Here is a 27,795-nt window from a genome sequence, read left to right on the forward strand (position 1 = left end):
AAGGGCCTGAATATTGGACAGTTGATCTATATAACTATTTTAGGGATAAACGAAACTGTGTAGCTAAATAAAGAAGAGATAATGTTCATAAACGTAGTGTATAAGGACGCACCGGAGTTGTCCCCGATGAGTCGCCGCCCATCCAGCGAACCTGATCCGTCGCAGGAAAAGACGTTACTCGTCAACCCCGACTGTCCAGTAAGTAGTCACTTTCTGGCTAGTATTACACCTATATTCGGAAGATTGCGGGTCACTTCGTAACGTAGTAATGGTCATCCAACGAGCCCGACAAGTCACAGAAGAAGACGTTATTTTTTAATCCAGATTTTACAGTAAGTAAGTAGTCACTTTCTGGCTAGTATTTATTACCCGCCCGTTGGTTGGACGAGTGTGTACTGTCTCTTCCGAAAATCGTTTTTTCCAGATTTATATTTTTGCCATTCGCAATTTTTACCATTTTATTTTTTCTCAATAGCTTCCTTTCCTGAAAGCATTTCTAACCATTCTCATATTTTCCCATTAATTTTATTTTCCAGTAGCTTATTTTCCTAATAGGTTTTCTAACCATTCGCATAATTTGGTTATGTATTCTTATTATAGACACTAACTGCACGAGACACTAACACGACACTTATACGAGACACTAACTAAAAAATAACTTCTTTTTATAAATCAACGTCGTACAATAAGTCGGTTCTGGGGCTCGCCGGCCGCTGCCGCGGCACGCTCGCTTCGCTCGCTCGGTTTTGCTCGCAGTTTACCTAACACACTCCTCCTCGCTTCGCTCGTCGTCGCACCTATCTATTTTCTGTCTTCCGTGATTGTAAAACATATGAAATATAGTGGGAAATTATGCGAATGGTTAGAAAACCTATTAGAAAATTAAGCTATTGGAAAATTAAAATAATGGGAAAATATGCGAATGGTTAAATATTATTTCGGAAAAGGAAGCTATCGAGTAAAAGTAAAATGGTAAAAATTGCGAATGGCAAAAATATAAATCTGGAAAAAACGATTTTCGGAAGAGACAGTACACACTCCTTCGCTGTCCGTCCGTCCGTCCGTCTGTCTGTCATCAGGCTGTATCTCACGAACCGTGATAGACAGTTGAAATTTTCACAGATGATGTATTTCTGTTGCCGCTATAACAACAAATACTAAAAACAGAATAAAATAAAGATTTAAATGGGGCTCCCATACAACAAACGTGATTTTTGACCAAAGTTAAGCAACGTCGGGAGGGGTCAGTACTTGGATGGGTGACCGTTTTCTTTTTGCTTTTTTTTGTTTTTTTTTTGCATTATGGTACGGAACCCTTCGTGCGCGAGTCCGACTCGCACTTGCCCGGTTTTGACCACAGTTAAGCAACGTCGGGCGTGGTCAGTACTTGGATGGGTGACTGTTTCTTTTTTGCTTTTTTTGTTTTTTTTTTTTTGCATTATGGTACGGAACCCTTCGTGCGCGAGTCCGACTCGCACTTGCCCGGTTTTTTTATAATTTTCAGGTGCGAATAATGCTAGAGTACATCCGCAAGCAATGCAAGCTGGGTTCCTTCACCGCATTCGACCTCTGCGACGAGAGTGGCCGCCTACTAGGACTGTTTAATTTAGAGACATACGAATATGCTACTGATTGGTTTGAACACAAGAAGATTTACTACATCATCGTTTTAAGATTGGTATGTTCTATGTAAAGAAAGCCCACATCATTGACATTGGCTCTTGAGACACAGGGAAACCTACTTTGAGAGCCAGGAACCAATGTTATGTAACAACTCAAAGTTGCAATAAAGTTTTTTTTTTTTTTTTTTATTATTATATCTTAGGGCAGGCCTTACGGGCACTGAAAATGGTACCAGTTCAGCGGTGTCACTCACGAATTCGAGCCAATCGTGCAGTCTAACGGCAACTAGTTGCGGTAGCACGTGATGCGAACCTGCGTCCTGTCCAGTCCTGAGATATCAATCCCCACAATGCCCACAGTGTGTCGGGGGAAATCCTCCAATTTTTTTTCTAATCAGCAGAGTCCTCACAGAGCAAGCATACGTGCGAGGCCTACCCCGACGTAATGCCTCGCCCGAGGCACGTCTACACTTGCCGTTTTGTGCGCGATGAAATTGCCTCGCGCGTATGCTTGCTGGGTGTGGACCCGGCTATTCAATTATATTCAATTATTTATTTATTTCGAATCTGAGAGATCCATATAGTGTTAGTACCATAGACACTTATTCTCTTTGGTAGTACAACAAATCTTAAAATTAATTAAGGTTAGTAACATACAAATTTACTTTATTGCCAGTGGATGGATTTTAACTAACAAGTATTGTTTAAAGTTATGCTAGGTAACAGTTTTGCGTGTTTAGAATCATAATAACATGTACAGTGAAGGACGGTTAACCACACGAAACTAATAAATAAAGCATGGTACAGGCAGCAGCAGAAGTTGCTAAACGGGCCAGGTCACTAGGTGTTCAAAATGATCTTGACGCGACTTTATTGTTAAGAGCGTGTATCGTGTCATGGTAATTTTCAACAACTCGCCCGCTTAGCAACTTCTGCTGGTGACTGTACTTTATTATGAGTGTTGCAGGATCTCTACTTAATTGGTTACAAAACATGTCACTATTAGTAATTTTTGACACGGTCACATAATCATACGGTAGTTAGTTTACGCCACATTGAATACACTTTTTGGAAGAGTTTTATAAGAAACTAGCCGTTGCCCGTGACTTCGTACGCGTGGGTTTTTTATGTCGGTGGTTATATATTCTACATGAGCATAGAACATTATGCAGGAAAAGGTATCAGTAATTCAGTAGGGACGGTTGGTTAATCATTTGTTAATAATAAGTATATTATACTTTTTTTTGTAATCGGCTATTATGCCTTTCTAAGTAGTTTATAAGTATTTGTCATCATCATCATCATATCAGCCAGAGGACGTTCACTGCTGAACATAGGCCTCCCCCAAAGAGTGCCACAATGACCGGTCTTGCGCCACCCGCATCCCACGGACTCCCGCGACCTCTACCCAACGCTGCGTCTTCCGGTACGCGGTCGCCACTCGAGAACCTTTCCGCCCCAATGGCCATCAGTTCTACAGGCAATGGCCCCGCCCACTTCGGTTACTTTGGTTCTGCTGCGGATGGCCTGATTTCCGATGCGATCACGCAGAGAGACTCCCAGCATAGCCGTCTCCATTGCCCTTTGGGTGACTCTGAGCCTTCTTATGACTCTTGAGGCACACAGTAAGCGACCATGTTTGATCCATATGTCATCAGTATTATCGAATTTAAAAACATGCATGCATTGCATACGCGCACGCATAGACAATTGCAACACTAGTTCAATTTAACCACTTTGACATTGGCTACGCGTTGAGCCATACTTGCGACAGAGCTACTATGTAAGTAGTTTTTTTTTTTTTACTTACAACCAGTCTGATGGTAAGCAGTTACCGTACCTGCAACTACAGAGGTGTTCACTTTAGAAACGATTTTAATTTCATCCCTTCTAATATTAGACATGCCAAACGACCTGATTAGAATTTAAGAAACGTCAGAATTTGCTAAAGACATTCGATTTACGACATTCTATCCTGTTCTTTAAACTTCCAGCGTAAACATTTCTTTGGATTGTATCAATCTAGCGGTCTTTGTGGGTCCCACTTGGCCCCACTTGGTCCCACTTGGGCCCTGTTTCCGGTAGGGTCCGTTCAGTTACCCGTTTTGATATCTGCTTTGTGCCGCAGGAAACGGACCGCCAGCTAACGATTCTGCCGCAGTTGAACCAGGAGAACCGTTTCTACGAGGAACTAAAGCAGCGGGTGAAGACTTTCATTTCAGCCTCTCCTACTAATTCCAAGGTATATTCTTTTTTTTTTCATAAGACACAGTACAAAGGAGTTACATTGAAATAGGACTGCCGAACTGAAAACAGTTTGATGGCAGTTAGTAAAGCTCTTGATCTACATTTTTGTGTCAGTTAAATTATAAACATGCTGTATAGATAGATTTAACTTGTCACCGGTGAGGACGTTGAGGTAAGGCTGCCATCTCTAAATTCGCGGAACCCGGAAAAAGACTAAAATAAAAACCGGGCAAGTGCGAGTCGGACTCGCGCACGAAGGGTTCCGTACCATAATGCAAAAAACGGCAAAAAAAAAAACGGTCACCCATCCAAGTACTGACCCCGCCCGACGTTGCTTAATTTTGGGCAAAAATCACGTTTGTTGTATGGGAGCCCCATTTAAATCGTTATTTTATTCTGTTTTTACTATTTGTTGTTATAGCGGCAACAGAAATACAGTCATTATCTGTGAAAATTTCAACTGTCTAGCTATCACGGTTCGTGAGATACAGCCTGGTGACAGACGGACGGACGGACGGACGGATGGACGGACGGACGGACGGACGGACAACGAAGTCTTAGTAATAGGGTCCCGTTTTACCCTTTGGGTACGGAACCCTAAAAAGAATTACGAAACGCGAAAATCTTTATTTTATTCTGTTTTTAGTATTTGTTGTTATAGCGGCAACAGAAATACATCATCTGTGAAAATTTGCTATCACGGTTCGTGAGATACAGTCTGGTGACAGACGGACGGACGGACGGACAGTGAAGTCTTAGTAATAGGGTCCCGTTTTACCCTTTGGGTACGGAACCCTAAAACCCGGACATTTGGCTTAAATCGCATTTTTTCCCCGGATGTGTATTATATAGACTGGTCATATTTTTGTAAAAATCGATTTCGACTGGCAAATCATATTACTTTTTGGCAACCGAGTTTTCTAACCTAATTAGGCCCCGCTGAATCCGAATTTGCAACGGGCAACCGGCAAATTCGGATGCAGCGGGGTTTAATTTATTTAAGTTAAAAAAATCGGTTGCCAAAAAGTAATATGATTTGCCAGTCGCATCAAGAAAGAGAGCGATTTTGAATTTATTTGTCTAGACTGATAAGGTAAGTACCAAAAGGTAAGGTAAGGTAGAAGGGACCAGTAAGGTAAGGTAAGGTAACTTTTGTACACAATAATGCCGGTAAATAATTAGTTTGGTTCAGAAACGCGTAACTTTTCAGGTTTTGCCATAAAACAAACCTATTAACAGTGATCGGGGATTTCTATGCCACTTGGGGTGAATGACCTCAATCATTATGCTAGTATGGATATGCCGCGGGATTCCGGGATTCGTGTGCGATATAGGAGAGAGTGTTTTGGCATGTTACTGTTAATCAATTAATCATGCATTATCTAAGCCGACTGAATCACTTCTACAAACGCTTATCTTATCTACTAATTATTAGCACCGTAGAATGACATTGTAAATACAAACCGCACTGCAGCTGCTTTTTGCACTCATTATATTATTAAGTGCAAAAATACCACGTGTCTTAATGACAAACAACATCCCGACATAACTGTTAAAATAGAAATACGTACGTACATAATTATTATATGTACTTATAAGAACATTTTTGTATAACTTAATAATTTATTTGAATAATATTTTTTCTTTAAATCATAACCAACACTGTTTTTTTACAGTCCTTTATTTTATAAACGAATTACTAACACCGAAATAGCGTTTACTTTTCGAACAGTTTTGTTCCTATCGCGAGCCAAGCGGCGTATCCATATTACCATTTCGACTTGATATCCCGCGGTGTGGCATAGAAATCCCAGATCACTGCCTGCTAACCTAACCTTTCTAATTTGTGACGTTCCACGGCAAAAGGCACCTTATGGCGGCTGGCGCTTAGGTCGCATAGCGCCGCAATAATATTGGAGCGGCGTTAAAATAGCGTAAGCGCCAACCGCCATAAGGTTCCTTTTTCAGTGGGACGAGACATTTATGCCCCAAAATTAACTTTGTTCAGGCGTGAACTCACAAACAGATTGGTCAGGGCGAAGTGTACGTGCATATCGCAAAAGGCAAAATACAGCCGATAAACAACTTTTGGCTCGATTCGAAAAATGAATTAGATTTCTACTAACTAGACTTCAACAAGTTACGATACGGATGATTTAAAGATATTTGTAAGATAGATATACACGGTGTAACATGAGGAAACCGAATAATTTTAACCACGCATTTCTGAGGTCAAAAGAAGTAAAAAATGTAATATGAGTTTAGGTCAATTCCGCCAAAAAAAATATTTTTTTGTTATGTTTTTTCACTTTTTTGTATGTATTTGTACATAAAAAATAAATTTTATTGGTAAACTTGTCACTTAAAATTGACCTTTACATTTTTTTTTTCGTAAAACCTACTTTTTGCAAAGTGTTACTTGTCACTTTTTGACATCTATCAATAAGGATATTTAGACTATGTCCCATAACAGCAACATCACCATCAAAAAGGCCTTTTACACTATGTAAGAATAAAAACTTGTTATTTTTTAAATTGATAATATCTCTGAAACTAGGCGAATTTCAAAAAAGTTTATAGGACATTTTTGTCTCTAAATATGATCAGGAGTACGCTGTTAAAATTATTCGGTTTGCTCATGTTACACCGTGTATATATAGATATGTCAAATTTGACGTTTCCGCGATTCTGGAGGTCCTCTTGAACGATTTCGACAAGTTATGACTTAGATATCCAAGTCACATCTAGTCGATATCCAATGTAACTACTTAGATCTAGTTGATCTCTAAATCGTCTCAAGATCTTGTGATTATCTCGAAATCCGAATAGGCCTATTTGTCACTTGGAAAAGGCACGAAATTAAAATTTTTGTTTCGTAGGTAATATTGTTTTGAGTTAGTGGGTTAACCATAGATCTGATTTTTATTTGTGCACAGGTAGCCAGATCCTCGCCGACTCAATCTAGGAAGAAATAACTCATTTGTCAACATTTACCTACATCTCGTGAAAATCTGTTTATTAATCGAATTAATGTTTTTGATTGTTCACATGTGAAACCTTATGTTATTGTCTATCTAAAGCCCCCTCCACACTCGTGCGCGAATCGCGGCGCGAAGCCGCGAACGCGAGTGTGGCGTCGATGTTCGCAGACAGCGAAATCGACTCCACACTCGCGTTCGCGGCTTCGCGCCGCGATTCACGCGCATAGTCTGTAGGGGGCTTAAGAGCGTAATGTTGAATCGATTGCATTTTACATACCTATTATTGTTTATCTACACGCATTTCAATTATAATGTAGAAAATAAATGCTTTATGATTGTGGCCCTAGTGAAAAAGGGTACAAGTCTCACGCAGCTTAAGAGTAAAAGGGCAACTTGGAACTTATACCCATTTACAACCGCGCTGCCCGAGACTTATACCTTTTTTCACTAGGGACACAGGATTATGTTATGACTTCTCACTTAAAGTTTGATCATGAAAAATATACCCATAAGTAAATACCTAAATAAATAAAAAGGTAAGTCTGTCAAGCCCTTTCCTTTAGTAGAAAAAAGCGGCAAAAAAAACGTAGGCGCGAAAGGTACCTAATCGTCCCGTAGAACATTTGAATATTAATACAAGCGCCTGCACAAAACCTCATAGCAATTGTTCTCATCTACGTTATAATACAATCAAACACGATTAGGCGCTATTGTAAAGTGCCATCTCAATCTCAAATGGATATAATTATATTAATTATGCCAAATTGTGTTCTGCGATTGATGTATTGAGGACTAATTAGATGAGGAGACCACTTTGGTCTAATTAAGCACATTGTTGGCAGTAAATCATGAACATGGTTGTATGCATTGATACGATATAGGGCTATAAATCAGTGAGGTATTTACCTAACTCCTGTTATCATCACACGTCCTTATTTCTACGAGTATAGTTCGTTTTTTAGCATTAGAGAAAAGGTACCTAATCAATCAAGACTTGTATTTTTATTGAAAACCCTTTTGTAAAATAAGTCACGGCAAATATGTAAAAATTATGAATGATATAGGTACGATTAATTGCATTCTTTTGCTTTCATAAGTAATCGTTACTGATTTATAAAAAGCGTTCTTCAATTAAGACACGTCAATTTCGCGTACCTAGTCTTTTTCTGATGCTAATAAACTAACTATAAGGTATTTAAGGTGTGTTACGATGTATTTGGTGACTTCGGTCGTCATTATCTATTAGATCCTGACTGTACTTAGTTGTTACGTGTTACGGCAGCTGAATAGCTATCACAAAGGGAGTTTGTTTACCTTCCGGTTGCTCAGTATGGTCGTATGGTTGCGGCATGGTTGCGGTGGTCACATCACGTTTCAATTGTTTAGCTGCGCGGCGTTATGAGCTCAAATCTGATTCTGATGTGATAGTGTTTTTTTTTATGATATAAGAGATATAGTCCGAGAAGAAATTGTTGAAAATTATTGAGCGCGCCACATCCTAACGTAACTGTCACATTTTTGACGTGAAATGCTTAGGTAAACATGGCAACAATTTAGTATAGAAGTTTCTTAGTACCATTCTATTTAATTTATGCCGCAGTATAAACGAGCAGACAAATTGCCTGATGATAAGCAATTATCATAGCCCACGGACACCTGCAACAGCAAAGCAAGTGCGTTGCCGGATTTTAAGATGGAAGAACGCTCCTTTTTGGAAGGTTGAAATGTAATGCTGAGCGGCTACCGCGAAAACCGAAATTCGCAAATTGCTCTTTTACTCCAATGAAGGCGTAATTAGAGTGACAGAGAAAAATCCCCGCAATTTGCGAACTTCGATTTTCGCGGTTATAGCCCTGATGTAATAATATTTGATATTAGATACTCGCATTTGAAATTAGTTGCATTTTATTAGTAAAGCTTTATTAATTATCAGTTATTAGGAAAAACAGCGATAAAAATAAGATGATTTTTTTAAGCATTTCGGGAACTGCAGACGTTTTAGTTGTAGTTTTATTAATTTTCCAACATTCAAGAAAAAACAAAACTAAAAACGCTTGTTGAAAACTCCCTATTTCCGATAAAATATTCGCGAAGGATAGTTTGTGTCCATAAAAAGTGATTCACGATACTTCCTGACAATCCTGACACACCGGATGGCACGAGGATATGGGCACGACACGTGCCTTGACTAACGAACTAAGTACGATCGATACTAGATGCAATCGTCACATCGAGGCATAATAAATATTAATTATTTAAAATTTTAATAAGACAAAAAAAAATACAGGTATGCCTAGCCTGTGTAGGCAAGGTAAACCTGATGTGCAGGTTTAATTCAGGAAAATTTCACAGCAAACAAGGGAAACTTTGATTATGGAGATAAAAAAATACCAAATTGTAATGAAAAGTTTCCGAAAATTTTTCATGAGGAAATTTTGCCATTTTGGAAAATTTCTGGCGGCACGTTAGTAAGAAGAACACATCAAAGTACCATTGAAAGTAGGTACGTTTCATACTGAAAACCATTAGGTACCCTTCCTTTGTTACTCAAACAAAAACTTAACGCTCATTATTAGTGTAATTACATTAATTAGTTGGCGGTTAGTTAGATAGGAAGAAACTTCACTTTCGTCGGCACAATGGCATCTTGTTTCGAGGCGTGAAACTATGTTTAATTTTGTCTAATAGCCGCGAATCAGCTGACTGGTGCGGTCAGCCAAGAAAGTGGTCTACCACTTTTCGCCTCTATCATCTCATTGATAGAGTCGAAAAGTGGTAGACCACTTTCTTGGTTGACTGTGCCAACCATCGGTTACACTGTTAACTGACAGTTCGTAAACCTTATTACAAAAGGCATAAGGTCCACCGGCGGACAGTTAAGGGTGTTGCTGTTTCTACAGACTACAGGCTAGGTATTACAGTACACTAAGTTGCAAAATAACGGACCCACCTTATTAACAGGAGCATTCATTAAGTTGTTAGAGTCGGATCGAGAAAAGTCTGCAGCGATTTTGATAGCCCACGCAGTGCAAGTGTACTTTTAAACGTCAAACTTTTACAAAATGATGTTGTGTAAATAACACTTGCACTGCGTGGGCTATCAAAACCGCTGCAGACTTTTCTTGGTCTAACTCTACCATTGTCGCGTACAAACGCCAATTTTCTGAGGATTTGCTTACAATAAGAGTTTATTTTTTGTGACAAATGGTCAAAAATATGCCCCGTTAAAAAAAACCACGTCATTTTAACGCCGAAGATAAAGTTTTAATACACAAAATAAAATGCGTTTTGGACAACCCGTGGCATGCTATTCGGTATTGGTGCAGGAAATAGACGTCTTAGTTTAGGTTACACTTTTTTGCTATTTTTATACTATATAGCATAATAGTTAATTTCAATCCTATTGTACTCTAAATTTGAAATCGCAAATCTGCCGCTAGACAGTCTTTATTCTATTTTTTGTCCGCCAATGCGCTCGCGTCACGGTCTGCGTTCATTATTCTGACGTCACACTTTGACACCACACTCAAAAGGGGCCATTTCTATAGACTTAATCATGTCGCTTATTACATTTACTATGGAAAAATCATCGAGGAATTACACTTTTAGTTTATTAACCTGGTTTAGTTTTAAAACTAATGTAATCTAATCGCATGGGGTTTGGCAACGTTTATGTACTAATTATGTTAATTAAAGGTTTACGTATTTATGAACTCATAAATACTCGTAACGTCATATTTTTGGGGACAAAAAGTTACAACCAAAAACAATTTTGGCTCATATAAGTTTCATTGGCATATGGCTCATTTACGTGATTTACATCGAACATAGCTGAGCGACATTGTTGTCTAATAGCGACATTTCCGATTTCACCTAACAACGGTATATACTAACTGAGTCAGTTAACTGACGAACCGAACCGATGTCACGTCCAGTGTACGCAGTTAAGAGTCACTCAATCCCGCTGCTTAAAAGCCGCTTATAAAATACAATTGAACGCACTGCGATTAATTTCTTACGGTTTCATAACCGCAAAAAGTGTAACGTACGGCATGCTTCATAAGCGCACACACTTGCAAGACTGAAACTGCGAGAAATTAATCGCAGTGCGTTCTAAGCCTTGAAACTTTGCATGAACATGAACGTAATGTGTATACATGTACATCTATGTGGTACAGTTTTCGTTCCTAAAAATTGTGAAACGAAGAAAATAGGGCCAGTAGAAGTTTTGTTTGTGAAATTTATTGTATACTAAAGATAATATGCGCTTTCGGTGAAGGAAAACACCGTGACATTCGTGACTGTTGTCAGGAAACCGAACTAATCCCGATAAGGCCTAGTTTACCCTCTGGGTTGGAAGGTCAGATGACAGTCGCTTTTGTAAAAACGAATGCCTACGCAAATTAATGGGATTAGTAGTCAAGCGGACCCCATGCTCCCATGAGCCGTGGCAAAAATGCCGGGATAATGCGGGGAAGAAGAGAGAGGGTATACTATTAGGATATACATATAATGTTACTTGAATGTTAATGTCTAATGTAATTTAAACATGTCGTTTTAAATTTTCAGCGTAACTTCGATCGTGGCGGCGACTAGGTTCGCATGACTCTTAACCGACTGTCGTCTTATCGGTGTCGGAATAGATTTAGATGCGGTGACGATTGCATCTGCACCGGTAACTGAGATCAGAGATTATATTGCAATCGCTTACCAAGCGATGGCAAGTTGAAAGTCCAGCTATATTCTAAAACATTTTACCGTCAACATTTTACATGTTGAATTGCTAAAATATAGATTGTAAAGCAACTATGTATCACCGTAAAAATCTAAATTTTCTTGTTTTTCATACTCCAAGATCGTGATGATGATGACGTCGCAATCAAGTACCATATTAGGGGCCGTTTCGCGCTTTTGACTGTCATTTCTGAATTTTGTATTGCTTTAATGCAATGGGTCCCACATAGACATTTGAATAGAAACTTGCCATCTAGACTATTATACGAATGCGGCTGACACAATGGGTACCTACCGTTTTCAATTTTTGAATCTGGTTCAATCTTTCAATCAGCTACATTTTAATTCATAGTGAATAAAAACTGTATAATACTATCCCTCTTATTATTTTTCGTATATTTTACTGTTATAGCATTATGCTTACCCATTTTTTGCGTAGAGAATTTTAATTGTAGACAAGCCAGAAATATAAAATATTGGCTCTAAGTACTTGTCTTCGTCAGCGCTAGAAAAAGCTCTAAAATGTTTGAGAACCAGGTAAGCCGGTGGAATTCGATTTCTATTTGGGCATTTTGAGCTATTTAAAGTTGTACCCCCAACTTGCATTTTAGATTTTTAATTTTTATACTTTTTCCACACAGAATCGCGAGCTCTTTCGATACTAATACGAAAAAAAATGTCCCCAAATTTCATGCAAATTTTTTGGTCTGCTTTGTTACAGTCATATAAGGTTATAACTTGTACCTATTGAAAACCGTAACAAAACGAACAAAAAATTGTGAGGACACTTTTTTATTTTTTTCTTAGTTTTAAAAAAAAAGTCTCAATATCCTAACAAATTTTTTGGTACAACGTTAAATGGAAATACCCATTTACAACCAGGTATATTAACACCGATTCACCTGCATTCGGCATCCAATAGGAATGCAGATTAAGATATTGGGGCTTAGTTTTAGGACTACCAATGTTGCAGCTTCGATGTTACAAAACGCTGTTACGTAGGTATTTACCGCTCTGTTTTCATTGTTGCTACCTATATTAATGCTGGTTAGATGTGGCTTCTAATTACACTAATCAATGTGACATTTTAACGCGTCTGTCGACTGTTTTTCGATATTTGAACGCTCTAAGACAACCCCACAATTTCAGCAGAATCTCCACACCGTATAAAAAAAGTCCGCCGCGTCTATCTGTTCGTGTGTGTGTGTTTGTTTGTATGTTCACGATAAACTCAAAAACAGTAAAAAACTACTGGACGGATTTTCATGCGGTATTTACCTATTAATAGTGATTCTTGAGGTTTAGGTTGAGGTTTTGGTGTATAATTTAATAGTTATATAATGTCCAACCAAAGCTTTCGTTTCGGTTTCAGTTTCGGACCGATCCAACAAAAAAAATTCGGAAGCAGGTTCACGGGTTTTCCCTTGTTTTGGCTCAAACTGAGCCTTCGATTACGGTTAAACCGAAACAGAAACCGCCGCCCGGCAAAAATGAAAACGAACTAAATTCGCATTTCGTAAGTGAGATTTCCTACAACCACATTTTCCGTAAGTAGGTATCGCAAGTTGATCACAAAATGTGAGTTTCAGATAGTGTCTACTGTTCGAAAAAAAATTGCGTTTTTGAGCATTATTAATATTATGCAGACAACAGACATGCATATACCTACCTAGTATGAAAACATATCTAAAACTTTTTAAAGGCAAAAAGTTTACAAAATCTAAATAAGGACCTCTACTTACCTTTAAATCAGCAATCCGAATTTTCTAAATCCAAAAACACAAAACAAGCACAAAACACAACACACACGGAAACTATAATGCCAAGGTCCAACTATTAAAAAAAAACTAATTTAAAAATGGCCACCAAAAATGCGTTCGAAATTACGATTGGCGCGAACCGACTGACGGTTTATTACAGCGCCAAGTTAACTTTGCAGTCAGTAAAGGCGTTGCTATCGCGCGCTTTATGTAAATTTGTATCTGACGCTTTTAGTTCCTGTTTTCGCCACTGTATTAGTTAAGTTTGTGACACATTCAAAAACTCCCCTTTTGACACAGGTGGTCGATGTACCGAAACATATGGCCGATACGGCCTATCGATTAATTATTAAACTCGCATCAATACTTCGCAAGCGTTTGGACTTTCAACTTAATTACACGGTGCAAAGGTTCTAATCCCAAGTTCATGTTTTTGGAGAGATACGAGGCTGTGAAAGTTATTTCTATGAATTCCGTTGTTCAATTAAAACTAACCTATATGTCATCATTAAGTTAGCGGGTCCCCATAGGCGAAATTGTTTTGGTGTGGTAGTCACGGTTGACGTCCGATTGCTGAATTCTTTTGTTGTAAATCGTATGACTACGGATGTGACGAAACGTCGGATAGTATCTGACGGTCAATTTTGTATGAATATATTAGTAGGTAATTGTAATAATTTCAAGGAACGAAATTGCATTTTTGTGTGCGCGTTTATTATTTCCTGTGGAGCTGTTAAGTCGCGGAAATAGAGTGCTATAAAATTATCATAATGTGTAGAATATATTTTTATTAATTATTAATTCTGATGCGTTTAACTAGTACCTAAAATAATTGATTAGGTATAGGTACCTTCCCTACGTGAATTGACTTTCTTACGTGAATTTTCACACTGGTATGTGAAATATACAAAATGCTGCCAAATATAATCTTCTCTGCAGAAATCAATTCAATCATAAATATAAGTACCTATGCATTGTACCTAATCTTTTTACAATGAGGCGTTTTTAATACTGGGGCTGCGACATAAATGTTCTTTCATGTTATGTAAGAATTTATATAATAAGGCTTTATATATATACGTTGAGTACCTACCTATATATATATTTATAAAAATACGTCACAAAGGTAGACAAATGCCATTTTGGTATCTAAAATTTCGTGTCCGTTAAAACAATATAAAGAGGTTCGTAACACCATCTACCGATATAAGGCTATAAACATAAAGGTTTCTATTTGTTGATATTCACGCCATCTGTTGGCAATGCGCTGTATTAGATGGCGTGAAATCGAAAGCGCTAGTTTTCTTAACTTTCCACAGAGCAGACATCCCACAGAACGGACGGCATTTTAAACTTATAAAACGTGATCATGAAACATGAAGTCTTCAGGTTGAACTCATATACCCACTTGTTATTACAGTGGAACCTGGATAATTGCAATCTCAAGGGACCGGCCAATTTTTGTCAATTAACCAGGTTTTTCATTTAAGCAGGTCGTGTCAATTAACGAGGTTCAAAAAATCGTTGTGTCAATTATAGAGGTTTTCAGTAATAGAGGTTGCGTTCTGACAAATTTCTTTTATGGAGGTGCAAATAACCATTTTAAGTAAAGTTTTAAGTCTATACTTGCACTTTTACACTACATTAATTACCACTTTATTTTCTTATCATTTGGATTTAAAAAATTCCCTTGGATTGTAGAAGAAAGTTTTATTAGAATGTAAAAAGCATAGGGTGTATTCGGGTAATACCGAATGTCGAATAATTCCGAAATTCAGATGAAAATCACCCTTAATTCCATCATAATAAAAGTCTCTTTCGGAATTATCCGACAGTTTTCGACATTCGGAATTACCCGAGTAAACCTTACTTTGTTTTTTATTGATCAAAACTATTTCACCGACTAGAGGCCGTGATAGATACCCAATAAATAAATTAAATTCTGGATGGAGATATAAATAAAATGATCATTGCTATTAAAATATTGTTTCTGCTGTATACAACTATATTATTTCAATTACAGAGGTAAAAAGCAAGACTCGTTTCAATAATAGAGGTAAAAACAAGAGCAAAAATAACGGATTTTTTTAGCACAGTGTCAATTATAGAGGTCTTAAATTGCGATGTGGTCAATTATAGAGGCAAAATTACGAAAAGCACTAAAATCTAAATTGCAATTATACAGGTTCCAAAATTTCAATTATAGAGGCCTTTTGGTCTCAAGGGACTGGGACCGGACTTTTGGTTGCAATTATTGAGGTTTTCCATTTATCCAGGTGCCAATTAACCAGGTTTCACTGTATCTATTACTCTATCTTGTAGAATCTGTGCGGAAAGAAAAGAGTCGTGGAACTCGTGGATTGTATGGGGCCCAATACATTCCACGACTCTTCTCTTTCCGAACAGACTCTATAACATGCTAAAATAGGCTAAACGAATACAAATAGTGAATATTAGAATCAGGCGTTTCTACCGCGTTAGGCGTTAGTGTTAGGCGTAGGCGTTAGGCGTATTTATTCTTGCGGTGGGAGGGTGGGAACATTAATTGCATGTAAAAAATACTCAAGTAAGTATAACGGGTTAGCACTGATTGACTAGCACGTTGTCTTTTACGCGGATTAGCAAAGTAATATTTCGGTTTAAATTTAAACGAATACAGGACAATACTAACTTGGGCCACGTAAGTCCATTTGTGAAGATGTAGCATACTCCAGAAACGATGCCAGCCAGCAGTCCCAAGCTCACACCCGTCGACAAGAATAGTGTATCCGGCATTTTGCGCTTAAAGTGTTTCACTTGCCGTTAGTCACTTATCACTTATCTGCGAACAAAATTAAAGAAGTATAGGTATAACACTATACAGTATCAAAATTCAATTGTAAACAATATGATGACTATATCGTCTACAAGTTTTTGCCATGCGTCACTTTTGACATAGGTACTTGTTAGCATACCGTTATCAATGTTATCTATGTTGCAGTACATTGAAAATGCAGGTGGCAAAAATACCTAGCCTAAAGGGGCCCACTGATTAACAGTCCGCCGGACGGTATCGGCCTGTCAGTTAAAACAAAATTTTGACAGTTCCGAACAACTGACAGGCCCATTCCGTCTGGCGGACTGTTAATCAGTGGGCCCCTTAAATTCGCCTTAGCCCCCTACGTCTACGTATCCTTCTAAAGGACTTTAACTCGAATTTTGAACTATAATGAAATAAAAGCAGGTTCCAAATTCAAAACTAAAAATGACTTCAGGGCTTGGTACATATTGCACATAGCTTCGCCATAACTTAGCATTAAATCATAACTATCATAAGTCCACTATAAAATTGTATCATGGGATTCATGAGCAATTGGGCATATTCAACACAACGGATAGAGAAGATAGACTTTTTTGCACTATTTTGGCGCAATTAATTTTATTGTGAATGCATTGAATCTGTTTTTTTGGTATAATTATTACCTACATATATTAATATTTTACTTGGGCGAAGTGGGGTATCAACGGCGAAGTGGGGTATCAACGGCGAAGTTAGGATTCCCTACGGTAGATTCTTTTACCAACCTTGCTCTTCAATGTATTGCAACTTTGATGTAAGTATGTATGTGTGTATAAACTCTTTATTGTACAAAACACCAATTTATGGCACAGGATAGGCAGTACAAAGGTGATAACGGGGTTTGCTCTTTACCAAGACTAATCCATCAGAATCTCCCTAACTATAAAATAATCCAAGTAACGTTACAACAGAGACTAAGGTTATCAGTTGATCCTAATTCTCACGAGACCGCAAGTGCACTAGAATGCACAATGATGGGATGCGGTGATGATAAACAGGCGAAATATCGTGATTAAAATCTACAAGTCTAGACTTGTTTTAGGTATGCTACTAGCTATTCTGTACAGTTCTTAATGGGTTCATACCATAGATAGATTTTAAAAGAAATAACTGCAAAAAACTTAAACAATCGCTTAAGATTACCAGTTTGCGGGACGATATCAGCCTGTCAGTTGTTCGGAACTGTCACCTTTTGCGTTTAACTGACAGGCTGATATCGTCCGGGAAACTGGTAATCTGTGGGCCGCACTAAAAATATTAAAATGGAAGAGTGATAGACGAGTTGACTACCTACGTTATGCCAAGGAGCGTTAACAATTTGCACGTTGGCTACGCACTCAGGAGTAGTATGTAGGGATGGTCACACTTCGTGATTGGTGAGCCATTTAGGGACTTTAGGGTCCTAGCTAAATTGGTTGTTCAGTACATACGCTATGGAATATCTAAATTAGTTAGAACCCTAAATGTCTCAACAATCACGGAGCAAGTACCTTACATTGTGACTTTACTTATTGTTGAAGGAGTACAGAAGGAGTATTTTTACAGCTCTACCTCTCTGTTTCCTAAGAAAGGAAGACTTAATGCAATAACTGAACACTCACACAACACTTCTGTGCTTGTATATGTAAACAGAGTATTTGTAGAAATACAGGCCTATTCGGATTTCGAGATAGTCACAAGATCTAGAGACGATTTAGAGATCAACTAGATCTACATTAGATATCGACTAGATGTGACTTGGATATCTAAGTCATAACTTGTCGAAATCGTTCAAGAGGACCTCCAGAATCGCGGAAACGTCTGACATATCTATCTTACGAATATCTTTAAATTATCCATATCGTAACTTGTTGAAGTCTAGTAGAGATCTAATTCATTTTCCGAATCGAACAGATAGTGTAGTTACATTTACAAAATATTACTCCTATGGATGTGCAGGCATAACAATGACTACTAAAGTAAGGTATGGACAAGCTTCAGAACTTAGATTAAGTAGTCATTGGTTATTGGCTACTAGAATGATTTATGGATGACTTGCCATCGCCACCGGCATTTTCATAATAAATCTAACATTTCTATTAAAGTCTACACTCTTAATACGGACGCTATGCTATTTATATATAATAGGTACCTAACAAATGAATAGTAGGGATCCGTTTAAGGGCATATTCGGTATCGTTTTCTGGACCCCTATTCGACAAGCGACGTTTGACGTATCGTGTTGATCTTCCGTTGATGTGGGAAAAATCATAAGTTCTCGAATACGGACAATGTCAAAATTTGACATTAACAATCCACAGTTAGTGTGACAAGCAAACCAAACCGAACCACCCTTTGTTTAGAGTGGAGTTTTGGTTGGACCAAATGATATTATCCACCGTTGATGGAATCAACACTCAGTATGCAATAAAATCAACTGTTGATTTGACGTGGATGCGAAATCTGACAGTTGTACATGTCGATTTTGGCCCCTGGTTAAAGTCGAAGAATTTTTTTTTTAAAATTTATAGTCGTCCAAGTGAGCTACTAACCCTCTATTCCAAAGCCGAAATTTGTTCGCGTCAAAAAAAGTCTCTTCTATTTTTCTTAACCAGAACATGATATTAGGTACCGAATATTCCCTTAAACGGATCCTTACTATTTTTGTTATACCTTGTGTACCTATATCTATTTAGAAAAGTACTTCTGGGGCCAAATTCGACATGTGCAACTGTCAGATTTCGCATCCACGTCAAATCAACAGTTGATTTTATTGCATACTGAGTGTTGATTCCATCAACGGTGGATAATATCATTTGGTACAACCAAAACTCAACTCTAAACTAAGGGTGGTTCGGTTTGGTTTGCTTGTCACCCTAACTGTGGATTGTTAATGTCAAATTTTGACATTGTACGTATTCGAGAACTTATGATTTTTCCCCTCGGAGTAATTAACAATGGAGCCGCCATTAACAGGCGTTCCCCTCTGTCGAAAATAGGCGGCCAATGGTCAACCTCATGTCAACCATATGTATGGACTGACGTTTATCTGACATGACGTACCTATACATTTGATATGCCCCTCCCCCGCAAAAAACGGCAGACTATTTTGTACCGAAAATTTTACACATGGCGTCTCCGTTGGTTATATCCTCCAAGTTTTTCCCACATCAACGGGAGATCAACACGATACGTCAAACGTCGCTTGTCGAATAGGGGCCCTGGGTGGCAGATATTTTGAGATAGTGTGCTGTTTCATCCACTACGATTGCTGCTGACTGTACGCCTAATGTTTAAGTGTTTTTTAATTACCACTTGACACATGTTTTTACAAAACATGTTAATGTCTCTGCAATTGGCGTTGATTATTGTAAACAGTAAGATTGTAAACTGAACAAAGTAGGATCTTATGTCTTTACAATAACGTTGATGTTTGACCAGTTAAAAGTGATGATTATTGTATGATTACTTAGAAAGTCATTTGCGTGAGCTTATCAACTATTGCTTTTCTAGTTGTTTTCTAGTCCCAATGATGTGAGGCTGCATGCATTATATAGCGGCTGGTGAGAGCAAAAAATTCCATTATTTAATACTAAATATATACTCGTAGATGGAGTAATCTTACATAAATCGAACTAGTCCCACAGTACGCTAAAGCTTGTGTTGTGGATACCTACTAGACTATGAATATAAGGGATATATATTTTAGAAAGTACCTATATATAGTTCGTTTTTTTAACATTAGAAAGAACTTGAAAGAAGGTTAAGCGATCTTGACATGTCTTTTAATTGAAAAACGCTTATTATAAAATCAGTAACTATGACTTATGAAAGCAGAATAATATAAATGATCGTATTAGATTCACATTTGTTACACATATTTGCCGTAACTTATTTTTAAAATGTGTTTTTCAATGAAAAGACACATCAAGATTGTTTACCTTATTTCTATTGCTAAAAAACGAACTATAGAAGTCATCCATAACAGGAACAAATATTTGTGATAATGATAAACACACAAATAAATGCCCTTACCAGGATTCAATTCCGGGACCCCAATGTATCATTGACAAGTTCATTAAGGGTCACTTGCACCATCCCACTAACTCGGGGTCCTCGGGGATAACCCGTTAAGCCGTTAACCTAGTGTCAAATCGTACTAGTAACCATGGTAACTCCAGGTTTAACCGGTTAATCCCGGGTTAGTCATTCTATTAAACCTCCCTAAATAGTCTGGCATACCTAATACATATTAAAAACTTTGACGAATAGAAGAAGAATATGTGACATTTTGCCCAATACAGTTTTTCATTGTGCTGTCATTTTTTATATATTTTATTATTTTCTATTGATATATTTTACAGCTAAGTTTTAAAATGGAACTGCAGTGTATAATCGGATTGAAGTGCAATGACTTTGCAATGATTGCCGCTGACCAGATGGTCATCAACAGCATAATTGTGATGACTGATGGTAAGTCTATTTATTTACTAAACTAGCGACCCGCCCCGGCTTCGCACGGGTTAACAAATTATTCCCCTAAACCTTCCTCGAGAATCACTCTATTGATAGGTGAAAACCGCATGAAAATCCGTTCAGTAGCTTTTAAATTTATCGCGAACAAACACAAATAGACGTGGTTTTATAATAAGGTGTATTGATCATATGCTTTTTACTAAATTATCGGACCAACAAAGCTAATTAGAGGGTCAGAATGAGCAATTGCTAAATTGTAAGTGAAATTTCTATGAAAAATGTATCGTTTATAGTCATTTAGTGGCACTTCAACACTTTGTCACTGCACGTGCACGCCTGCACGGTCGGTGCATACTTATTAGTTGAGTCTAAGGGCCCCCCCACATCTGGCGTCTTTCGAGCGTCGGCGTCTGTCGGCGTCGGTCCAGCGCTATGGAAAATGACGTTGCTGCGCAGTTGCGTCGACGCTGCGTCGACGTTGCGTCGACGTCGGCCATAGAATTGTAGACGCCGACGCTCGAAAGACGCCAGATGGGGGGGGGGGGCCCTAAGCTTGAAACGGACTCTACTAATATTTTAAGTTCCTCGAGGCCCCTGATTTTAGATTTCACTCAGTTTATCAGACTCTCATAACTTCCACTCAGAATCACAGTAAGTAAGCTTTTTGATCATAATACGAAAGAAAAGTGTCCACAACGTCACAACGTATACATATTAGTTTGTCGGTGTGTCAGAAGGTTGTGTTGAAAACGTATCCAATTCTTAAACTAAAGTTTAAAGTACAGTCGCCATCAGATGTATCGGAGCTGCCAAGGTGCTTAAAAATATCTAAACTGTAACGCCTTTACAATAGAGGCGTGTTCAGATATTTGTAAACACCTTGGCCGCTCCGATATATCTGGCGACTGTACAACTTTAAATAGAAATGCCCAAGTATACAGGGTGTTTGGTACATCGTTTGCCAAATTAAAACGGCAGATAGGTTGAATCATTTGCTATCTTCTCATGCCTAGAAAAACAAAATTGGCCATGTTTTTTTTTTACTATTACCGAAAGTAAAAATTTGAAATTTACGAAAAACTGGCATAGAAGTGAAAAAAAAATGTGCGCCAAATTAAAATTTTCTAGGCCTGAGGAGATAGCAAATGACTCAACCTATCTGTCGTTTTAAATTGGCAAACGATGTACCAAATACCCTGTATATTCGGCCTCACAAGGTAATATCAGAAAGCAATAATAGTTCTGATCGGGTTTGCAACACGTGTTGCTGACTGGATTAACCGAACGGAATCTTGGCACGGCTCCTATACATATTAAGTAATATCTGATGTTGTGTTTTGCCGCCATGGATGGAATTTTTCTCGCCTATGCCTAACGTTAAGTTTTTCAAATTTTTTACGAGTTTTTGCCAGAAAAAGAATTATGGGTTTCAACCTAGTTAGCTGGTAGATTTTTAGCTATTAGGTCTTCCCGAAAAAATAACAATATAAGTACTTTAAAATAGGAGCGTACAGATTTGAAATAGCCGGCACCTGCACACGTGACAGCGATATCTCTGCTGTTGCACACGTCCATAGGCTAAGGTAACCGCTTTCCATCGGGTGGCCTCTATTCTTGTTTGCCGCTGATGTGTGAAGTATTAAGGATAGGCTAGGCACCACAGGCATCTATGTAGGTATCGTATGATAATGTTTTAAGTACCACTACTACTACTACTACTTTTACTAGTACTTTTAGTAACAAGATCGGCTACGTCAGCCACTTGCGAGCACACCAGAGACAGCAACGGAGTTGATAGCAGTCGCCGTGGCCGAATCGGCCGTGGAGTTAGTATTGAGTAATGTTTTAATTTTTTTTTCTCAAACATGCAATGAAATATTGATGTTATGTTCCTTATAATAGGCTGCGAAGTATGACGTTTCAGGTGCGGCTAGGACAAAAGGTCGTTAATGGAATTTCATACACATCTTGCAGGCCTAGGCCGGCAAAGTCCTCTTTTTTAATTTTCATTTCACAGATATTTGTGACACAGCATCGTAGCATTCATCCATTAAAAAAAACTAGAGGCAGTATTTGCTTTATGGTTCGTAATGACACTCTGCCACTACGCCTATAAAAAAAAAAACAAAAAACAATGTTTGCTATAATTTGCAGTTTTATTTGTATAAAATCAACATGAACTTAATAAATAATACATTCTATAATTTTAAATTATAAATTTAGCTACACAAATAAAAACATTTAAAATATTTCATCTAAACGTTAGCGGTAAAAAGGTCTACTCAAACACGCGTAGTTATATTTTTTAAATTGTTATGGAGGTAAAGTTGAAAAATATTCATTCTGTTTTATTGGATTTATGGTGCGTTGTTGATTTTTTGACTTTAATATGAGTTCCGACGAAATAATGAAATTAATATTAATTGTAATCGTAGGTGTTGGAATTGGCAGCGTAAGCAGAATTGATTTTAAATAACTTGCTGCCTCTGCCGCCAAGTCAAAGACGAAGTATGTATATGGTTGCTTATGGCAATTTTATTATTTGAGAAACTAAGAAAAATGGCTTACAGTTTATTAGAAACAGTTTTGTGGCATATTTTAAATGAATGTAACAACAAATTCGTCAACACTGTGGAAATTATACTTATTTACTCCATGCATAAAGCAACGATGTATGTGAAACATGATATGAACACGAAAGACTATGTACACTTATGTGACGAAAACGACAGTCAGACGGATACAAGGCGAAACAATCAAAGATACATGAAAATATACGGGTAGTAAAAATACACGACTCGTGTAAAACATATGCGTGATAATGATATAGGTACGTGTTGGTTATATTTTGGGTGTAGTTTACTTTTAGTTTTTTCTATAAATAAAACTTGGGTTTCGTGGATTTTTTATTTTATTTATTTCATTGCATGTTTGAGAAAAGCACTATACATACCTCGGCGGGAAATGGGGTTGCCCGCGCTCAGACCTATCCGGCCTCGCGTCGCTCGGCCGTCTATATGTCTTCGGCCGGCAACTCCTTTCGTCCCGGCCTCTGTAGTAATGTACTATTTTTAACATACACACAACGATCTTTACAGGCTATCCTAATTCGACAGTATGGAATTTTAACACAAAAGAAACTAAACAACATAGGTACATTATTACAAATTACAGTAACACAATACATATAACGTGGCCTTTGTGAATTCGTTCAAAGAACAAAAAAACAAATCTAACTCGATCGCTACTCGATTAAGGGTCCGAATTGCGCGCGTAAAGGGGGCCTGGCGAAGGAGTTGCGTTCGAGCGCGCGGCTCGGCCAGCAGGCTCGGCCGCCGCCGCCGCCACACATACCGGTCTGGTACGTTCAAACGCACCTCTGCCAGGACTCCAGGATTGCACAACTTCCCTCGTACCAACTTAAATATATATGAAGCTAGCCCCAGTTCCCTTCTAACTTCAAGTTTATTGTATCCTACCATTCCTAACACGAACAATGTAGGATACATTAATGGATAAAAAGGGTATATACCGTATAATTTTAAATATATAAACCTAATAAATTTATTTTGAGTTCTTTCCAACATTAGCCGATATTTCGACTCGTGTGGACTCCAGATGGCCGCATTGCCCTCTAGATGGCTCCTGTATATAGTAATAATAATAAGTATAAGTAATAAATTAGCTACTCAGCTGTGTAGAATTGTCTGCAATCAGGGTCTGTGTTTAGTCGTCACCAGACAGCTAGATGAGAAATTAACCGTTCAATCTTCCCTTGAACTGTGTCGAAAGGGTTAGGGTGGGTGTAGACTGAATTTTTATTTAAAAAAGCTTCCCGTAGGTGAAATTAGGAAGGTGTTGAGATTTTGACACGTTTTGCACTTTCGGAAAGTTTCCGTTGGTACTAGATTTGGACGACGCACACAAAATGTGGGTTAGTTCCGATCATTGTGAAAAAGAAGAATGCCTGCAAGCATATAATGGTTGACATTTTCCACCGAATAAATTTTGACCCACGGCTTTGAAACTGTTGATAGGTAGGTATTAAGGTCGTTTCTCAAAAAGTTGGCACCGCCAGGTTAACGTTAACGTTTTTCAAAAATTTTGCATTATCGCATTTTTTTTTATTGGGATCGTTAAAAGGCAACTTTAACTATTAGAAAATGTGGAAGGGAAGCAATTCCTTCAATTAGTTTAGGAGATATAGGCGTTTGAAATTCAGGTTAATGATATCAAGGACAGGTGAAAGATATTTTGTCTCCAGGTTATCGATAGTAGAAGCAGGTTATCGAGAAATAAGTACAAATTCCAATGAAAATATTGACAGGTTATCGAGAGGCGTCATTAACCTGTGTCCGTTGCCGTTAACCTGGTTTCTTGTCATCGTTCACCTGTAATGAGTGTCATCCACCTGTCCACCACATCATTTTCAATGCCTTCTAAAAATAATCGAAAAATGTGTCATCTTCTGTAAAAAGGGACCTTATTGTCCACCATGATGATTAAAATTTTGGATTCTGACCCACCTCAACTTCGATTCGATTCCCAATTTAACAACAAGTTTCTGTGAATAAGTAAACATTCAATCTTGCTGTCTATTCACCCTGGCAGTACCTAGTGGAACTCAGGTTTGGTGCAACATAGACACACGCTGTTTTGGTCATCCAACACGTCTTGATGAGCACTTGGAAGTGCAGTACCCAAGATAGAGCTGATGCCGAGCCCTCGCAGCACCTACTGGAACTCAGGTTTGATGCAACATAGACACACGCTGTTTTGGTCAGTCGACACGTCTTGATAAGGACTTGGGAGGGCAGTACCCAAGATAGAGCTGATGCTGAACCCTCGCAGTACCTAGTGGAACTCAGGTTTGGTGCAACATAGACACACGCTGTTTTGGTCATTCGACACGTCGTGATGAGGACTTGGGAGAGCAGTACCCAAGATAGAGCTGATGCTGAACCCTCGCAGTACCTAGTGGAACTCAGGTTTGGTGCAACATAGACACACGCTGTTTTGGTCATTCGACACGTCTTGATGAGGACTTGGGAGAGCAGTACCCAAGATAGAGCTGATGCTGAACCCTCGCAGCACCTAGTGGAACTCAGGTTTGGTGCAACATAGACACACGCTGTTTTGGTCATCCAACACGTCTTGATGAACACTTGGAAAAGTGGTTACTAAGATAGAGCTGATGCTGAACCCTCGCAGTACCTAGTGGAACTCAGGTTTGGTGCAACATAGACACACGCTGTTTTGGTCATTCGACACGTCTTGATGAGGACTTGGGAAAGCAGTAACCAAGATAGAGCTGATGATGAACCCTCGCAGTACCTACTGGAACTCAGGTTTGATGCAACATAGACACATGCTGTTTTGGTCATTCGACACGTCTTGATGAGCACTTGGGAAAGCAGTACCCAAGATAGAGCTGATGATGAACCCTCGCAGTACCTAGTGGAACTCAGGTTTGGTGCAACATAGACACACTCTGTTTTGGTCATCCAACACGTCTTGATGAACACTTGGAAAAGTGGTTACTAAGATAGAGCTGATGCTGAACCCTCGCAGTACCTAGTGGAACTCAGGTTTGGTGCAACATAGACACACGCTGTTTTGGTCATTCGACACGTCTTGATGAGGACTTGGGAGCGCAGTACCCAAGATAGAGCTGATGTTGAACCCTCGCAGTACCTAGTGGAACTCAGGTTTGGTGCAAGGTCAGGTCAGGCTAGGTCCGGGTTCAGGTTCAGATAAGAGCCGGGATCCAGGTCCAGGTCCGACTCCGGGTTTGAGTCTAGGTCCGGGTCCGAGTCACAGTCCGGGTCCGAGTCCGGGCCCGAGTCTGGGTCCGGGTCCCAGCCCCAGTCCCAATCCAAATCAAGAGTTCTGTTCTAATCATCATCAGCAGTTCCACTTAATCAAATGCGACAGTTTTTAATAAAAATGCTTGATTTTCTGATGAAAATCCAAAAGTCACTATACGCATGCCTTTAAGATTTGAGGAGTTCCCTCGATTCCTCATGGATCCCATCATCAGAACTCGAGATTGACAAAAATGCAGCTTATAAACTTATCTTGCTTAACAAACATAACGAAGAGGACAAATCGCCAAACGTGAACTATGCGTCGTTGAAGAGTTTCGTTCTGATCTTCATCAGCAGTTCCACTTCATCCAATGTCACTTTTGTGAATGAATATGCTTGATTTGTAAATAAAAACACAAAAAATCACTATATGTATGCCTTTAAGATTTGAGGAGTTCCCTCGATTCTTCATAGATCCCATCATCAGAACTGGGTTTTGACAAGAACGGGACTAATCTGCATATACTTATACTTTTTACAAAACATTTTAATATATGTCTAAAACTAAAAACCCTCATAAGGTACCTTTTACCGTGGGACGTCAAAAATCTAGTTTGAGTATATGTAACGTGGATTTTAAATAATTATCGATCACCTGTCATATGGCAGGTGAATGACGCTTCGTTCACCGCCCATTGCATCATTCACCTGACTTTTTTGGACAGGTTAACGAGACTTAAGACAAAAGTACAAAAATTTCAATAATATGCAGCTTTAACAGACAGGATAGTTTTTATTCCTAAATTAACACACAAAAGCGATATAACCGCTATATAATTATATAGTTACGAGTATTAGTTGTGGTATCAGTGACATTAACCTGCCGCAAAATCTCATCCACCTGGCAGTTTTAGCCAGGTGGACGATATGCAGGTGATGGGGAAAATGGCAGTTATATCGCGAATACACAAAATGTATTAGCTTGATGAACTCCATACTTAGGCATATAAAACTAAACTATTGTTTACGTTACATATCTTGATAGTAATGCGATAGGTTACATAATTAGCAAGATATCGACTCCAGGATAAAGAGTACTTACCCATTACAAACTCCAATTTCCGATACTTTGTCGTTTGTGTTTTATTTGCGAAGCACAATAACCACGTCTTCGTCCTACCAGGTGATAGCTGATGAGTGACGGCTTCAGCTCGTGCGGAGTGAGACGGGAAAGGTGCGGTGGGGGTTATATAATCGTCGTGAACGTGACGCGCCAGGTGACTGTTAAGAATTGCCTTGGACAAACTTTGAAGCCGAATAACTTAAAATATAAGTATAATATTGTTATGC

General features: G+C 38.5%; 2 protein-coding genes and 1 long non-coding RNA gene across 3 annotated transcripts in view; 1 reads left to right on the forward strand and 2 right to left on the reverse strand.

Moving 5' to 3' along the window:
* Positions 1 to 16,140, reverse strand: part of LOC134679804 (uncharacterized) — a 97,030-nt gene extending 80,890 nt beyond the window's left edge. The window contains exon 1 of the mRNA XM_063538698.1: positions 16,016 to 16,140. Within this exon, the coding sequence (XP_063394768.1) occupies positions 16,016 to 16,119 (104 nt within the window). The 5' untranslated portion in view covers positions 16,120 to 16,140. The remainder of the gene's footprint in view (positions 1 to 16,015) is intronic.
* LOC134679822 (uncharacterized) overlaps positions 1 to 27,795 on the reverse strand; it is a 268,010-nt gene that overhangs the window by 213,347 nt on the left and 26,868 nt on the right. The window lies entirely within an intron of this gene.
* On the forward strand, positions 36 to 6,937 carry LOC134679821 (uncharacterized). The gene is made up of 4 exons (XM_063538722.1): positions 36 to 198; positions 1,505 to 1,678; positions 3,751 to 3,864; positions 6,806 to 6,937. Exons 1-4 carry the CDS (start codon positions 82 to 84, stop codon positions 6,842 to 6,844), a joined length of 444 nt encoding a protein of 147 aa, XP_063394792.1. The 5' UTR covers positions 36 to 81; the 3' UTR covers positions 6,845 to 6,937.

The sequence above is a fragment of the Cydia fagiglandana genome, chromosome 3, assembly GCF_963556715.1.
Source record: "Cydia fagiglandana chromosome 3, ilCydFagi1.1, whole genome shotgun sequence".
NCBI lineage: Eukaryota > Metazoa > Arthropoda > Insecta > Lepidoptera > Tortricidae > Cydia > Cydia fagiglandana.

Bases quoted from the DNA above. Each gene is read 5' to 3' on its own strand.
- LOC134679821 (XM_063538722.1), top strand. From the start codon at position 82: ATGTTCATAAACGTAGTGTATAAGGACGCACCGGAGTTGTCCCCGATG. The intron at 199-1,504 runs GTAAGTAGTCAC...TATAATTTTCAG, and splicing joins TCGTCAACCCCGACTGTCCA to GTGCGAATAATGCTAGAGTA. The intron at 1,679-3,750 runs GTATGTTCTATG...TTTGTGCCGCAG, and splicing joins ACATCATCGTTTTAAGATTG to GAAACGGACCGCCAGCTAAC.